Source organism: Oryctolagus cuniculus, chromosome 4 (assembly GCF_051225735.1).
Source record: "Oryctolagus cuniculus isolate XC-2025 breed Fujian yellow rabbit chromosome 4, ASM5122573v1, whole genome shotgun sequence".
In the NCBI taxonomy this organism is placed as follows: domain Eukaryota; kingdom Metazoa; phylum Chordata; class Mammalia; order Lagomorpha; family Leporidae; genus Oryctolagus; species Oryctolagus cuniculus.
In genome coordinates this window covers 78,828,396-78,844,578 of record NC_142870.1, presented here as the reverse complement: position 1 = coordinate 78,844,578, position 16,183 = coordinate 78,828,396, and the positions used below count along the sequence as shown (strand labels likewise).

The 16,183-nt window shown below is 44.4% G+C and overlaps 1 protein-coding gene across 1 annotated transcript in view; it reads right to left on the bottom strand.

Moving 5' to 3' along the window:
* Positions 1 to 16,069, bottom strand: part of SLC49A4 (solute carrier family 49 member 4) — a 104,256-nt gene extending 88,187 nt beyond the window's left edge. The window contains exon 1 of the mRNA XM_002716619.6: positions 15,377 to 16,069. Within this exon, the coding sequence (XP_002716665.3) occupies positions 15,377 to 15,719 (343 nt within the window). The 5' untranslated portion in view covers positions 15,720 to 16,069. The remainder of the gene's footprint in view (positions 1 to 15,376) is intronic.
* Between the last annotated feature and the right edge of the window lie 114 nt (positions 16,070 to 16,183).

Here is a 16,183-nt window from a genome sequence, read left to right as displayed (position 1 = left end):
TTTTTTAAAGACATACTACAGGGCAGTCATAATCAAAAGAGCCTGGTACTGGCACAAAAAAACAGATGGATAGACCAATGGAACAGAATAGAAATGCAAGAAATCAATCCACACATCTATAACCAACTTACCCTTGACAAAAGAGCTAAAATTAATTCCTGGAGCAAGGACAGTCTCTTCAACAAATGGTGCTGGGAAAAATGGATCTCCACATGCAGAAGTATACCTTATACCTTACACAAAAATCTACTCAAAATGGATCAAAGACTTAAATTTACCACCAGATACCATCAAATTATTAGAGAACATTGGGAGAAACTCTGCAAGACATCGGCACAGGCAGAGTTCTTGGAAAAGACCCCGAGTCACAGGCAATCAAAGCCAAAATTTACAAATGGGATTACATCATATTGGGAAGCTTCTGTACTGCAAAAGAAACACTCATCAAAGTAAAGAGGCAACCAACAGAATGGGAGAAAAATTTGCAAACTATGAAACTGATAAAGGATTAATATCCAGAATCTATAAAGAGGTCAAGAAACTCAACAACAACAAAACAAACAGTCCAGTTAAGAAATGGGCAAAGGACCCGAACAGCCATTTTTCAAAAGAGGATCCAAATGGCCAAAAGACAGATGAGAAAATGCTCAGGATTACAAGCTGCCAGGGAAATCAAAACCACAATGAGGTTTCACCTCACCTGCGTTAGAACAACTTTCATACATAAATCAACACACAACAAATGCTGGCGAGGATATGGGGGAAAAGGTACCCTAATCCACTGCTGGTGGAAATTAAACTGGTACAGCCACCATGGAAGGAAGTATGGAGATACCTCAGAAATCTGAATGTAGACCTACCATATGACTCAGCCATCCCACTCCTGGGATTTACCCAAAGGAAATGAAACCAGCACATGAAAGGGTTGTGTGTACCCCCATGTTTATTGCAACTCAGTTTACAATATCAAAGATATAGAAGTCAACCCAGATGGCTGTCAACTGAAGACTGGATAAAGAAATATGGTATATGTACACCACAGAATACTACACAGAAGTAAAAAAAAAAAAAAAAAAAAGAAAGAAAAAGAAAAAAAATCCTGTCATTTCCAACAAAATGGATGCAACTGGAAAACATTATATTTAGAGAAATAAGCCAGTCCCCAAAAGACAAATACCATATGTTCTCCCTGACCTGTGGTAACTAATAGAGCACCTAAAAGGTAATCCATAGAAGTAAAATTGACACTCAAGATGTGATGATCTTGAATAGTCCTTGTGTCAACTATTGAGAAACAGTTTTTTTTTCCATACTATTTGTTGAACTCTTTACTTAGTGTATGGTTAATCTCATGTGTGTAAAATTAATTGAAACAGATCTTTGTCAAAAATAAGAATGAAAACAGGAGAGGGAAGAGGAAGAAGGGTATAAGTACAGGTGGCAGGGAAGGTGGAGTGGGAAGAATCACCATGTCCCTAAATTTGTATATATGAAATGTAGGAAGTTCGTATACCTTAAATAAAAGGTTTCTAAGCTTTTTTTTTTTAAAAAAAAGGAACCACTAGATCTGTACTGTCCATTACAGTAGCCACTAGCCATGGGAGACTGTTAAGTTTCTGAAATGTGGCTGAATTGAGATGTTGTATAAGTGTAAAATACACACTGGATTTCAAAGACATAGTACCAAAAGAAATGTAAAGTATTTCATTCACAATTTTATATTTATTACATGTTGTACTGACATTTGGGGTTTACTGGATTAAATAAAATACACTAGTTTTTAAAAAGCAAGCAATACAAATAGCCAACAAATAAATGAAAAAATGCTCAATGTCACTAGTCATCAGGGAAATGCAAATCAAAGTCACAACAAGTTATCATCTCACCCCTGTCGGAATGGCTATTATCCAAAAGACAGAGAATAACAAATGCTGTCTGATTATTAATAAAGTTATTTTAATTTTTCTTGATTTACCAAATCATCTTCAAATTATAGAATGATGCTGTTTCTATAAAAACAAGGGTTAAGACTTTAGAAGATAATGGAAATCAGATTCTTTCCTTTGCATTCCAAATATGAGCAACGTGTGCCATGGATAAAAGCACAAAACAGAAAATAAAGTATGTATACAAGTAACTGAAATAGACAAAATATTCTAGATATGGCAAGATAATATAATGGAATTATATCTTCCTATTGTTGGAATGCCATTCTTCTGATAATACTAAAGCAGTACTATCTTATTGTTTGTGAAAGCCACATCATCTAGGTGGCCCACTGTAAGTGGATGGCAAAAGTGACCATATTCCTTCAAATTTCTCTCAAATCCAACATAATCTTGAAACCATTTAACAAAGAACAAACTGATTCATTCATTTTTCTTTTGTCCAGAATTTTCTCATTTGACAGAGAATAGATGTTTAAATGTTTGGTATTCTTTTTTCTCTTCTTCAATTTTTATTTACTGATTTGAGGGGAGGGGATGAGAGAGCTCCCCTCCATCCACTGACTCACTCACAAAGACCCTCAACAACAGATCCAACAGGCATGAAGCTAGGAGCCAAATGTAATCCAGGTACCGACCTGAGAGGCTGGAACCCTCTGATGCCTGAAGCCATCACTGCCGCTGCCCTAGGGGCAGCATCAGTAGGAAGTCAGTGTCAGGAGCCAGAGTCAGGAATCGAACCCAGACATGCCAATGTGTGATGTGGTAAACGCTAGGTCAAGAGGGTTAAGCCATTGCCTGTGACGCCAGCATCCCATGTAAGTGCTGGTTGGACTCTCAGATGCTCCGCTTCCAATCCAGCTCCCTGCTAATGCCCCTGAAAAGGCAGAAGATGGCCAAATACACCCATGTGGAAGATCAGGATGGACTTTCAGGCTCCTGGCTTCAGTGTGGCTGCTGTGACCATTTGGGGGATGAATCAGGGATGGACGATCCGCCTTTCCCTCTTTGTAAGTCTGCCTTTCAAATAAATAAAGAAATAAAGAAATCTTAAAACAAAACAAAACAAAAACCCACTAGGCCAAATGCTGGCACCTAAATGTCTTGATTTTCAAAAGACTTCTCTGCTTAAAGGAAATTAAATTTCAACAAAACTAAAATTATGCAGCTCAAATACAGCAAGTAAAATAAACTTGGGAGCCAGATGAGACACACACACTACACAGTATATAATTTGTGATGTGCGTTAACTTTATAATATTCTTATATAATCTGAAAATGATTAATACCACTTGGCAGAGGAATACCATAAAGAACTCATAACAAGTAATGCATACATATTGCTCATTTACGGCTTCTACTAACGAAAACACAGGTTTCAAAACCACATTATAGCCACAGGAAATCGAGTGTAATTAATGTAAAGTAATACATGGTCACAAATATCCTAAAATTGTAACATGTTGCTCTTGTAAGTTTCAACTGAGTACCTTAGGAAATACTGAATAGAATTTTATAGATATGGGATGATAATTCTTACTTTGTATGTGATGCTCATTTTTCCTAAAAATTACGCTTGCAATTCAGGTAAGCAGCCCCCAAGCAAGCAGTGGCGTACTGTTTGTGGCCATATGGTGCCAAAAACTGGGCTTTCTACTATTATTGTTAGATGCTGGTACACTTTTCTATTCAGTTATACTTTTTATCAAATATATGACCATGTTACAGCTGATATAAACTTTTTTTTTTTGACAGGCAGAGTGGACAGTGAGAGAGAGAGACAGAGAGAAAGGTCTTCCTTTGCCGTTGGTTCACCCTCCAATGGCTGCCGCAGCCGGCGCACTGCGCTGATCCGATGGCAGGAGCCAGGTACTTATCCTGGTCTCCCATGGGGTGCAGGGCCCAAGCACTTGAGCCATCCTCCACTGCACTCCCTGGCCACAGCAGAGAGCTGGCCTGGAAGAGGGGCAACCGGGACAGAATCCGGCGCCCCGACCGGGACTAGAACCTGGTGTGCCAGTGCCGCAAGGTGGAGGATTAGCCTAGTGAGCCGCGGCGCCAGCAGATATAAACTTTTAAGAGTGAAGAAGTTGTGAAAAGCTGATTATTGAGGTAACCCTGAGCAGGTGAATTTTAATTGTTTCCAAGTGTTGCTTAATCTAACCCAGCTGACACTCAGTCTCGACTGGAAAGCTTTTCTCAGGTCACTCATATCTAGATAAGGCATGGCTTTACGATTACATGATATCAAAAGCAATGTCAACTCACCCAGGGAAGAGAGGTATAAGGACCCCAGGAAAACAGTTGCACAAGACACCTTTATATATGAGGGTACCTCAAAAGCCCATGGAAATGGAATTAAAACATAATTTTATTTTGGGGCAAAAAGTTTTGAAATCCATGCATATTAGAGGTCTACAAAAAGTTCATGGCAAATGTGTATTATGAAAAAACTATGTATGGATTTCAAAATTATTTTATACCAAAATAAACTTGTCTTTTGGTTTCATTTTCCATAACTTTTTAAAGTACTCTCCTAAGTAGGCCCTAAATGATCATAGTACTGGGATGTGAGTGCCAAACCATCTGCTGAAAAGTATTATTAGAACAATTTCAGAAAAACAAACATGATTGAAAATAAAAATAAATTTCTAGAGGCAGGCACTATGGCATAGTAGGCTAAGCCTCTGCCTTCACGGGCATCCCATGTGGCCACCAGTTTGAATCCCAGCTGCTCCACTTCCAACCCATCTCCCTGCTAATGGCCTGGGAAAGCAGTGGAAGATTTACTTATTTATTTGAGAGGGAGAGTTACACACAGAGAGCAGAAGAGAGAGAGAGGTCTTCCATTTGCTGATTCACTCCTCAAATGGTTGCAATGGCCAGAGCTGGACAGATCCAAAAGCCGTAAGCCAGGAACTGCTTCTGGGTCTCCCACGTGGATGCAGGGGCCCAAGTACCCTTCTACTGCCTTCCCAAGCCACAGTAGAGAGCTGAATCAGAAGAGAAACAGCGGTTCACGAGCAAGCACCCACATGGGATGCCAGTGCTGCAGGCAGAGTGGCCTACTACGCCACTGAGCCAGATCCCAAAAAATAAAACTTTTCTCAAAAAAATTCTATTCAAACAGAGCATCAGAAGGACGCTCTACTGTACAGCAATTGGAATTGTTTCCCCTTCTGTTTTGGACACTGTTTCTTTACCTAAAATGGTCCTCCCTACATCACATTGTTGATCTGAACTCATGATCACAGCTCCTTACTCTTTTTCCTAGAATTCTTATGAAGGAACTGTCAAGGAGGTGGGGTGCACAGCTGCTAACATCATCTTGTCTTTCTCCTTCCTTAACAACAAATCAATTGAGTGTTATGTGAAAGAGCGAGGAAAATGCAGTTCTATACCTACCTGCACTTGACTTTTACTATTGTTTGTGTCCCTTCAAGAAGTTCAAATGCGGAAATCCTAACCTCCAAGGTGATGAAATTTGGGGAGGAGGGATGTTCCTATGGGTGATTAGGTTATAAGGCAGCGTCCCCATGAGTGGGATAAATGTTCTTATCCAAGAGATGTCCCTGGGGCCAGCACTGTGTAGTAGGTTAATCCACCTCCTGCAACACCAACATCCCAAATAGGCACTGGTTCAAGTCCCAACTGCTGCACTTCAGATCCAGCTCCCTGCTAATGTACCTGGGAAAGCAGCAGAATATGGCCCAGGTGCATGGGCCCCTGCACCCACATGAGACACCCAGAAGGAGCTCCTGGTTCCTGGCTCCTGATCGGTCCAGCTCCAGCCATTGCAGCCATTTGGGGAGTGAACCAGCAACTGGCAGAACTCTCTCCCTCTCTCTGTAACTATGCCTCTCTAATAAATAAATATTTAAAAAGCTATTCTATTCAAACATGGCATCCAGACACTGCTGGAAGTATCCTTCTAATGGTCGAGAAAACTTTTTGTTGGGGTTTAAGAGTGGAAGTTTCCACCACAGGTGCCTACTAAACCAGGATGCAAAGTAGACTGGCAGACAGACAGACAGACACATACACACACACACACACAAAGTAGAAGAAGGGAAAATCAGCTCAGGCACAAAGGTCACATGTAAAACAGCCCAGGCTCCACGAAGACTTCCTTTACTGGAGCAAAGACGAGCTCTTTTGCTCCTGGCAGGTCCCCTTTCTTGCTATCCACAACAGTCACAGCCTTGGCAGCCCAACCCACCTTGCAAATTATCAAGACTAAGCACTTCACTCTTCCTACTGATAATGAATGCAAGAGATCCAAGATCCATCTGTACCCCAACGTGGCTTCATCCATGCCCTCAGCTGGCCCTGTCCTCCACCTCGCTTACGTGAACTCTTTCCAGCGTGCTGGAGTGCTTGGTCACAATCATAAAGACTGTTTTCTCACATTCCCCTCCCAGTGTTTTCCCCACCACCCTACTCCCAGGGAAACCTCTGCTTCTCTCTCCACCCCAAAGTAGCATCATTATAATGTACTTTGGTGTAGTTTCCATCACATTTCTTCTACTGCCATTCTTGAATTTTGTGAATTTACAGAATTACCAAGTTTGGAAAATTTTCTGCCACCATTATTTCTTCTTCTCTCCTTGCTCCCATCTTCCTGCCCCCCTTACCACCCCAACTGACTCCATGCCCTCCCCTCCTTAACTCTCGCTTCTCCTTCTGGGACTGCAATTATATGAACATTAAGCCACTTAAAACTGCCCCATAGCTCACAGATGCTCATTTGTGTGAGTCTTTTTTTAGTCTTTCTTCATGTGCCTTTATGGATAGTTTCCATGGCTACATCTTCAAGTTCACACTGATCATTTTTCCTTTTATTTATTTAATTTTATTTATTGAGGCTGGCACTGTGGGTTAAAGCCCTGGTCTGCAGTGCTGACATCCCATATGGGTACCGGCTTGAGTCCCAGCTGCTCTACTTCCAGTCGAGCTCTCTGCTATGGCCTGGGAAAGCAGTGGAAGATGGCTCAAGTCCTTGGGCCCCTGCACCCACGTGGGAGATCCAGAAGAAGCTCCTGGCTCCTGGCTCCTGATCGGCTCAACTCCGGCTGTTGCAGCCATTTGAGGAGTGAACCAGCGGATGAAAGACCTCTCTCTCTTCTGTGTCTACCTCTCTCTGTAACTCTGTCTGTCAAATATTTACTTGAGAGGCAAAGTTACAGACAGAGAGGGAGAGACAGAGAGAAAGGTCTTCCATCTGCTGGTTCACTCACCAAATGCCTGCAACTGCCAGAGCTGGGCCAATCTGAAGTCAGGAGCTTCTTCTGGGTCTCCCACGTGGGTGCAGGCGCCCAGGCATTTGGGCCATCTTTCACTGCCTTCCCAAAATTAACAGGGAGCTGGACTGGAAGACAAGCAGCCAGGATACAAACCAATGCTCATTTGGGATACCAGCACCTCAGGTGGAGGCTTAACCTACTATACTACAGCGCTGGCCTCTGATCTTTTTTCTTGCATTATCTAAATTGTTATTAAATTCTATTACACTTTTTTTGTCTCAGACATTGATTATATTTTTCATTTCTATAAGTCTAATGCTATATAGTTTTCTGTATCTCTTGATTTGTTCAAGCATTCTTCTATCTTCTTGAATATATAGTACACAGTTATAGAGGTTTTTCCTTTCTGGCTGTTGGGAATGTGAACTCTTCTTAGATTTGTCTAAGTGTTAGGAATGTCCTGCTCGCTCCTTTTTGGTGGCTTTTAATCTAATCTTTGATAATTTTCTCACATGTATCTGCTGGTCAGAGCTCAGTTGAAAACTTTTTAAAAATTATTTATTTATTTATTTATTTGAAAGGCAAAGTTAGAGAGAGAGAGAGAGAGAGAGAGGGAGAGATACAAGAGACAGATCTTGCACCCACTAGTTCACTTCCCAGATAGCTGCAACAGCCAGGACCGGGTCAGGCGAAAGCCAGGAGCCTTGAACTCCATCCAGGTCTCCCACTTGGGTGACAGGGGCCCAAATACTTGGGCCATCTTCCATTGCTTTTGCAGGTGTATTAGCAGGGTGCTGGATCGGAAGTGGTGGAGCTAGGATTCGAACCAGTGCCCCTGTGGGATGCCAGCATCAGCAGGCAGCCGTCAGCTTAACCCACAGTACCACATCGCCTGCCCCAGTTGAAAACTCAAGAAGTGCTACCCTCTGTAGGACTTTCTGGAGGTTTCTTCCTCTCTGGTACTCTAACTTCAGAATTCTAATCTTTGATATGTTGTTCTCTTTGAATTCCTGAGTCTGTCTCCTCAATATAGGAAAGCTGCTCAATTTAGAGAAACTCCAACTTCCCCATGTCTGTGGTGTTGCCTGGGAATTCTCTCCAGACAGTTACGTGAAGCCATTGTAGGGATTACTGACCTGCCCTGTCCATTGTCCAATGACTGAAAAATCACTCTTTCATATATTTTTACTTTTGGTTTTCACTTGGTGTTAGATAGAAGGATAAGTCTGGTTTCTGTTATTTCATCACTGCCAGAATGGCCTTTGATCTAACTGTATCTCACTCTGATACCTACCATTCCTTGCTGCAATTATGTACACACTACTACACTTTGTCTTCATCGTAACTACATCCAAGGCATAATCTTCATATCAAGCATCTCATTCTTCAACAATGATCTCTCTTTCCTACTTATTCCCTTTAATGCTCTTAATAACAAATTCCTGACCCAATAAAAATGACAACTTCAGAACCTACCATGTTTTCACATGCAATTCACAATGTTTCCTTTTCTTCCTACCTAGCTTAGATTCTTGGTCTATTGTTACATCACTCTCCACATAACCCTTTGACTCTTCACCAGTCCTCTGTCAGCCCTATCCACCAGGAAAACCTGTACTATGGTTCATAGTCTCTCCCCTCCCCCTTCCCTCTGTAGTTGCCCAACAGAACAGACTGAAGGAGTACACACATTCATGCTGACTGGTCTCACTTAAATGAACTGACCACTCACTTGATGCAGGCTCTTAGTGCTGTCCAGCCATCTTACTACAATATCCTTGGTCATGCATTTTCCACCTTCCTAGAAAACAGTTTCATAACTTATCTCCTCTTCCAACAACTGATCCCCTACCCTCACTTGTCAGGCAACAATTTTGATGAGAAACATCCACAAAAATAACTTCCAAAAGCTTCCACTACCCACCACCTCTATCTCTATAATCTATCTTCTCTTTTGTTATTACTGAAGAATTAATTAGCTTCAGTGTTTCTATCTAGTGCCAACCTGGTTACCTGTGCCCAGCAGTTCCTCCTTCTCCCTCGATCATCATCAATGTCTCCCTTTTCTACCGGATCCATGGAGATACTGTATTATAGAAATATGCTTTAATATCCCTTACCTTAAAAAAATCCCAGCAGCTACATTCCCTCTGGCTATTGTCCCATTTCTCTTGAAAGAAATATCTATGCTCACTGCCTCCAATTCTTCTCTTTGCATTTTCTTTTTTATTTTTATTTTTTTTGACAGGCAGAGTGGACAGTGAGAGAGAGAGACAGAGAGAAAGGTCTTCCTTTGCCATTGGTTCACCCTCCAATGGCCACCGCGGCCGGCACACTGCGGCCGGCGCACCAGGCTGATCCAATGGCAGGAGCCAGGTACTTACCCTGGTCTCCCATGGGGTGCAGGGCCCAAGCACTTGGGCCATCCTCCACTGCACTCCCTGGCCACAGCAGAGGGCTGGCCTGGAAGAGGGGCAACCGGGACAGAATCCGGCGCCCCGACCAGGACTAGAACCCGGTGTGCCAGCGCCGCAAGGCGGAGGATTAGCCTAGTAAGCCACGGCGCCGGCCTACATTTTCTTTTAAGCTCACTCTACTGCTCCAGGAGACCATTCTTTTATAGGACACCGAAGACCTCCAAGTTGCCAAATGTCACTAAATCCAAGGCTCCATTTTCAGTTCTCCCTAACAGGCTCTTTGTTTTCTCCCATCCTAAATGTTGGAATGCCCCAGGGCTTAGTCCTCTTCTCTTCAGATGGTATACCCCTCCTCCAAGGTGGTCTCACTCAGCCCCAACAATTTAGTTATTGTATGTAGGCCTCTCCCTTGAATTCCATATTTGTATAAACAATTGACAGTCTATTTAATCTGTCTATATGGATAGCTAATAGGTCCTTCAAACCCCGAATCTCCATGCCATTTTCCCGCAAACTGCTCCTCCCACCATCTTCTACATCTCAGTAAATAGAAACTATTTTCCCAATTACGTACGTTAAAAAGTTGGGAAACATCTTTGACTCCTCTCCCTTATTTGCACTCCACATCCAGTCTATCGACAAATACTGTTATCTACTTTCAATGCGTATCCACCATCTAACCACTTCTCAAGTCCTCCACCACTATCATCCTGGTTGTCCAGCTTCTAGCAGCTCCCACGTGGATTGTTTCACTAGCCTAACTGGTCTCCCTGCTCCTAAGACAATAGTGCAATTATCAGTCTCCGCTCCTCCTCAAAGCCTTTCCATGGAGTAAAGCCTACTCATCCCTTAATGGTCCAGCATGACCCAGCCTCCCACAACCTCTCTAACTTCCTCCCCTACCTCTGTTCCCACACTGGGTCTACTACACAGGCCTCACTGCTGTTTCTTGGATATGTTAAACAAGCACAGGACCTCTGTCTTTGCCATTCCCTTTAGCCAAAATACTGTTGTTCATCGTCAACATGTCAGGCTTCGTTCGACCTTCAGGTCTCTGCTCAAACACATGGTATGTTCCCTGACTCTCCGCATAAGTATGACCTGAACATACACCCTTCCTCCTGTTTGTTTTTTATTTATTTATTTGAAAGGCACAGATACAGGGAGAGGAGAGACAGCAAGAGAAAGAGATCTTCCACTGCTGTTTCACTTTCCAAATGGCCACAAAAGCCAGAGCTGAGCCAATCTGAAGCCAGGAGCCAGGAGTATCTTCTGGGTCTCCCACATGGGTGCAGGGGCCCAAACACTTGGGATATCCTCCACTGCTTTCCCAGGCACACCAGCAAGGAGCTAGATGAGAAGTGGAACAGCCCAGACTCAAACCAGCACCCGTATGGGATGTCAGTGCCACAGGCAGCAACTTTACAGGCTATGTCACAGCTCTGGCCCCTACCCTCCCTCCTTTACCCCGCTTTATTTTCCATCAAAATACCTACCACCATGTGGCATGGTAAATGTTGAATGTTACTGTCTGCTGTCTGGGTCTCCTCTGTGAGGGCCGTACCCCTGTGCTTAGTCCACAGTGGGTTCCACTCCTGACACCTTCCTCAGGTGGCTTTTACAGCCCACTTATTTTGGCTCTCCTATAATTCATTTTTTTCCTATTTTCTTTAAATTTTGTTATAAAACATGCTCATACTACTAATTTTTTTTACCTAGAAACTTTTTCCTTAAGGTATACAAACTTCATATATTTCATATATACAAATTTAGGAACATGGTGATTCTTCCCACGCTGCCCTCCCTCCCACCCACACTTCTGCCCTTCCTCCTCCCTCTCCTAATCCCATTCTTATTTTTTACTAAGATCTATTTTCAATTAACTTTATACACACAAGGTTAATGCTATACTAAGGAAGGAGTTCAACAATTAGTATGAATAAAGAAAAACTGTTCCTCAACAGTCAAGACAAGGGCTATTCAAAGTTATCACATTTCAAAGTGTCAATTTCACTTCTATAGGTTACCTTTTAGGTACTCTATAAGTTACCACAGATCAGGGAGAACATATAGTTTTTGTCTTTTGGGGACTGGCTTATTATACTAAGTATAATGTTTAGCAGTTGCATCCATTTGTCTCAAATGACAGGTTTTCACTCTTTTTAACCGCTGTATAGTATTCTGTGGTGTACATAAGCCACAATTTCTTTATCCAGCCTTCAGCTGACAGACATCTGGGTTGATTCCATATCTTAGCTATTGTGAATCGAGCAGCAGGCTCTCTTATGGTTTAATTAGCTAGTCCTTTTCTGCCTCCTTGCTGGTACACGAAAAGGGGTGAGAGGGTACAAAACATATCACAGGAAGATAACTGGTCTTCTACACTATGTTGAGAGAGCCCCATGGCAGCATAAAAGCTGGACAACTCCCCACCTTCTTGGGAGCAAAGTATTTTATTATCCAGGGAAAGCTGAGAGCTTGCTTTCTGTGTGTGCAGATAGGGTACCTGCAGCAGGACAGCCAACATATGAAAGTGGGTGAAGAACTTCAAAAAGTTCATGAAAGCTGGAATTAAAAGATAACTATGATGCTAAAAAAAAGGCAACCCAAATTTATGCAGTTTTTTCATAATCTGCAGTTTTTATGAATTTTTGAAGACCCTGTACTAGTTTTTCCTACTAAAAGGGAAACTACTTCTTAAAAGTGAATTTTTAAACTTAATTTTTTACAGCTTCAACCAACAGAAAATATAAAATTAAATTAACTAGTGATAGGAACTATTAAAGATCACCTAAAGTAACTTATTTTATGAAGTACATAGGGTAGTTTCTAATTGATAAAGTTAATTATAATAAGGTGAAATTTTCTACCATTAAAACAAAATTGCCTAAATTGAGGGAATAATATTAAAAAATGTTCCTGATAAAAAGAAAAATAAAAAGAAACTACACAGCATTTCCCCTTATTAAATAAATATTAAGGGAGGCCATTATTTTGGACTGAGCTCCTGTACTGAGACCAGAGCAGACCAAATAAAAATGGAGTCCCTCATGCTAAACACCATGTAATCAAACTGAAACTGTAAAGAGGCAGATAGACCATAACCAGTTTTTCCTGAAAACAAGAGATTCCAGTCTACTAGTCTGGAACAAGGAAGTCCCTTCTGTTTTAACCTGAACAAAAAAAGTAACAAGATGTTAACCAATGATTTTCCCCCCTATTGTTCTGTTTCCTTGTTTCCAATTTACAATCTCAACAGTTCTGCCATTGCTCAGTGGGAGCTCTCATTTCATTTTATAGAATGGAGGCTGTTCTCATTCATGAATTGCACATCAAAGCTAATTAGATCCATAACTACATTTGTTGTAATTTTGTCTTTTGACACGACTAAATGTAGCCAACCTTGTTCAGGAGTAACCCAGGAATTGTCACAGATAGGAGACAAAGGAGAAACAACCACTAAATGCAATATGGACCTAGAACCAAAAGCAAAACAAAATGAAAAAAAAAGTAATGGGACAAAAACTAGTAAAATCCAAGCAGCCTATAATTTAAAAGCAAACAAAAGAACCCCAAACAAAATCTCCCAGTTCAGTACAAGGAACCCTGTCTCAGCCTGTAGCTCACATCCTCTGCCTAAGCACTTGGTCTACCTGGAATTGTACACCAGGAGCTTGTACACACTTCCAGGGCTAGAGGCCTTTTATTGCTAGAAGGTTCTGCCCTGTGTTGCTTTGAGTCACACTTGCTTGTAACTTTGCCCACTTTAGTTCTTCCTTCTAGAACTACACATACTAAGCCAAATCCCTCTTTCACTGGATCTTTACATAGTCTATGTTTTGTGTTTCGTTTCTGTGTGAAACTTGACAACCTTGTCCCCTTCGTTGTACACACCATGGTTTTTATAGCCTTCATTATTCTCATCACAAGACTTTGAAGGTACTCCAGTTTGTCAAATGGCCTCTTAAAATCCCGGCTCAGAAGGTCGCTCTACTGTAGAGCATATGGAACTGTTTCCCTTTTGTTTTGGACACCGTTTCTATGCCTAAAATTGTCATCTCTATATTACATTGTTGATCTGAACTCAAAATCAACAGCTCCTTACTCTTTTTCCTAGGATTCCTATGAAGGAACTAGGAGGGGTGGGGGTGGGGTGCACAGCTGCCAACATCATCTTTCTTTCTTAATAACAAATCATTTGAGTGTTATGTGAGAGAGCGAGGAAAATGCTGTTCTGTACCTACCTACACTTGACTTTCACTATTGCTTATGTCTCCTTCAAGTTCAAATGTGGAAATCCTAACCTCCAAGGTGACAGAATTGGGGGAGAGGTATTTTGGGGGTGATTAGGTTATAAGGCAGTGTCCCCATGAGTGGGATAAATGCCCTCATCCAAGAGAGCTTCCTGTAGCCAGCATTGTGGCATAGTGGGTTAAGCTGCCTCCTGCAGTGCCCACATCCCATATGGGCACTGGTTCAAGTCCCAGCTGCTCCACTTGGGATCCAGCTCCCTGCTAATTCACCTGGGAAAGCTGCAGAAGATGGCCCAAGCACTTATGTGGAAGACCCAGAAGCAGCTCCTGACTCCTGGCTTCAGCCTGGCCCAGCCTCAGCCATTGCAAGCCGTTTGGGAAGGAACCAGTGGATGGAAGATTTCTCTCTCTCTCTCTCTCCCTAACTCTGCCTTTCAAATAAAATATATATATATAAATAGATAGATATAGATATAGATATAGATATTTTTTTAAAAGAAAAAAAGAGATGGCTGGCCTAGGTGAGGTTATAGGAAAGAGACCACTGTGTAGGAAGCCTGCCCTCACCCAACATCGATCCTGCGGGCATTTTCATCCTGGGTGCCCCTGGCTCCAGGACAGAAACAAACCTCTGCTGTCTCTGAGACACTCAGTTTATGGTCTTGCATGACAGCAGCTCCAGCAGGACTAAGACAACTTTCCAAACAAGACGAAGAACTCACTTCAACCAAACTTACACAAGGATCAGCTCCCAAATCCCACGAGGCAGTTCCCAATCCTGATCCAACCACGGAATCTAAAGAGGGCAGAGCACTCCTGCCCATCATTAGTCCTCGCTCCGGTGGAGAGCCAGGCCTTCCTTTTCCTCCTCAGGGAATCCTGCTGGCAAGTGGCGGAGCCCCCGCGAGGCGTCCAGAGCGTCCCTCCGCACAGCCTTACTCCCAAGCTCTGTCTGCGAGCCACAGCCTTCGCCTGGGAAACCCACCAAGCTGCCGGGCACCACCTTCCAGAAACCAAAGCGTCGGGGCTGAGTGTCCCAACAGCCCTTCCCGGGCCAGAGTCATCCACTATTACACAAAGCTAGCTCATTACTTCCTTGCTCCTGGGCATCACCCAGCTATTGTCTGACTTTTCACTCTGGACACCCCCAAATCCCTTTGAAGCCAAAGCGTTAGTCATTTCGGTCAGGTGTCAAACACACGCACACCACGGCACGTGCGTCTACAATCAGCAGCAACTTGACAGAACATTTGGAGATCCCTGGAATCCCTGGCTGGAGCACGCAGGGAGGGCCTGGACAAAAACATGACTGTAAAGCAGCCTTCCCATATTCGTCGCCTTGGGGACACAGGGTTCCTAAGTCAGGAGTGGGATGTCACCAACACTCGGTCACCTCACACGACCCCAACGATGAGCCGAGGGAGGGAGGCAGCTGGCAGGCCCGGAGGCTGGCGGGCTGGGCGCCGGGGCCCCAGGAGCTGGAGCCGCAGCACCGCCGGCAACCCGCGACCCCTCACCTCGCTTGTCCAGGAGCCACATGAACGCGAAGCAGGGCAGGAAGCCGATGGGCCCCCACAGCACGAGCAGCGCGATGTCCCAGCTGGAGAAGCCGTAGGCCTGGCGCGCCGAGTTCTGGATGGGGCCCCAGGTGTTCCAGACCAGGCCCTGCGCGAACGCGAGCAGCGAGAAGAGCAGCAGCACCAGCCAGCGGCGCCCGTACACGCGCCCGGGACCAGGGACAGCCGCGGGCAGCGCCGCCGCCGCCGCCTCCCGGCTTCTCCAGGCAGCCCCTGGCCCGGACCCGGGCCCGGGCCCCAGCAGCGGCTGCCGCTCCTCCTCGCTGCTCCAGCCCGAGCCCATGGCGACGCGCAGCCCGCGGGGCCCGCCTGGCGCGGTCCCTGTCGCCGCCGACCAGCCCGGCGCACCAGTGGCCGGAGAAGGCTGAGCCCCAGGCAGCTGCTGTGGTCTCCCTCGGCTCCGCGGCCGCGCTTGGTGCGCCTGCGCGGCCGCGCCGGCCGGGGCGGTGGGCGGGGCCGAGGGGCGGAGGCTGGGGTCCGCCCTCGCCGCGGGTGCTGGCGGGGAACCGTCGTGGGAGAGGCGCCGGGGTCCCACACTGGGCTGCAGAAGGAATTGAAAAGTGAGGGAGGAGCGCGTCCGGGCCGGGCCGAGGAGGCCGAAGCTCCCTCGGAGGCTGTGTTGGAGGAGGTGGGGCCGGCAAGCTCCAGTTGCTGGAGGAAGTGCCCAAGTGTACAGTATGTGCCTAATAAACAGCTCGGTGACCTTGGGTCACCGAAGCTCATGCTTGCTTCTATATTGGGTTTATG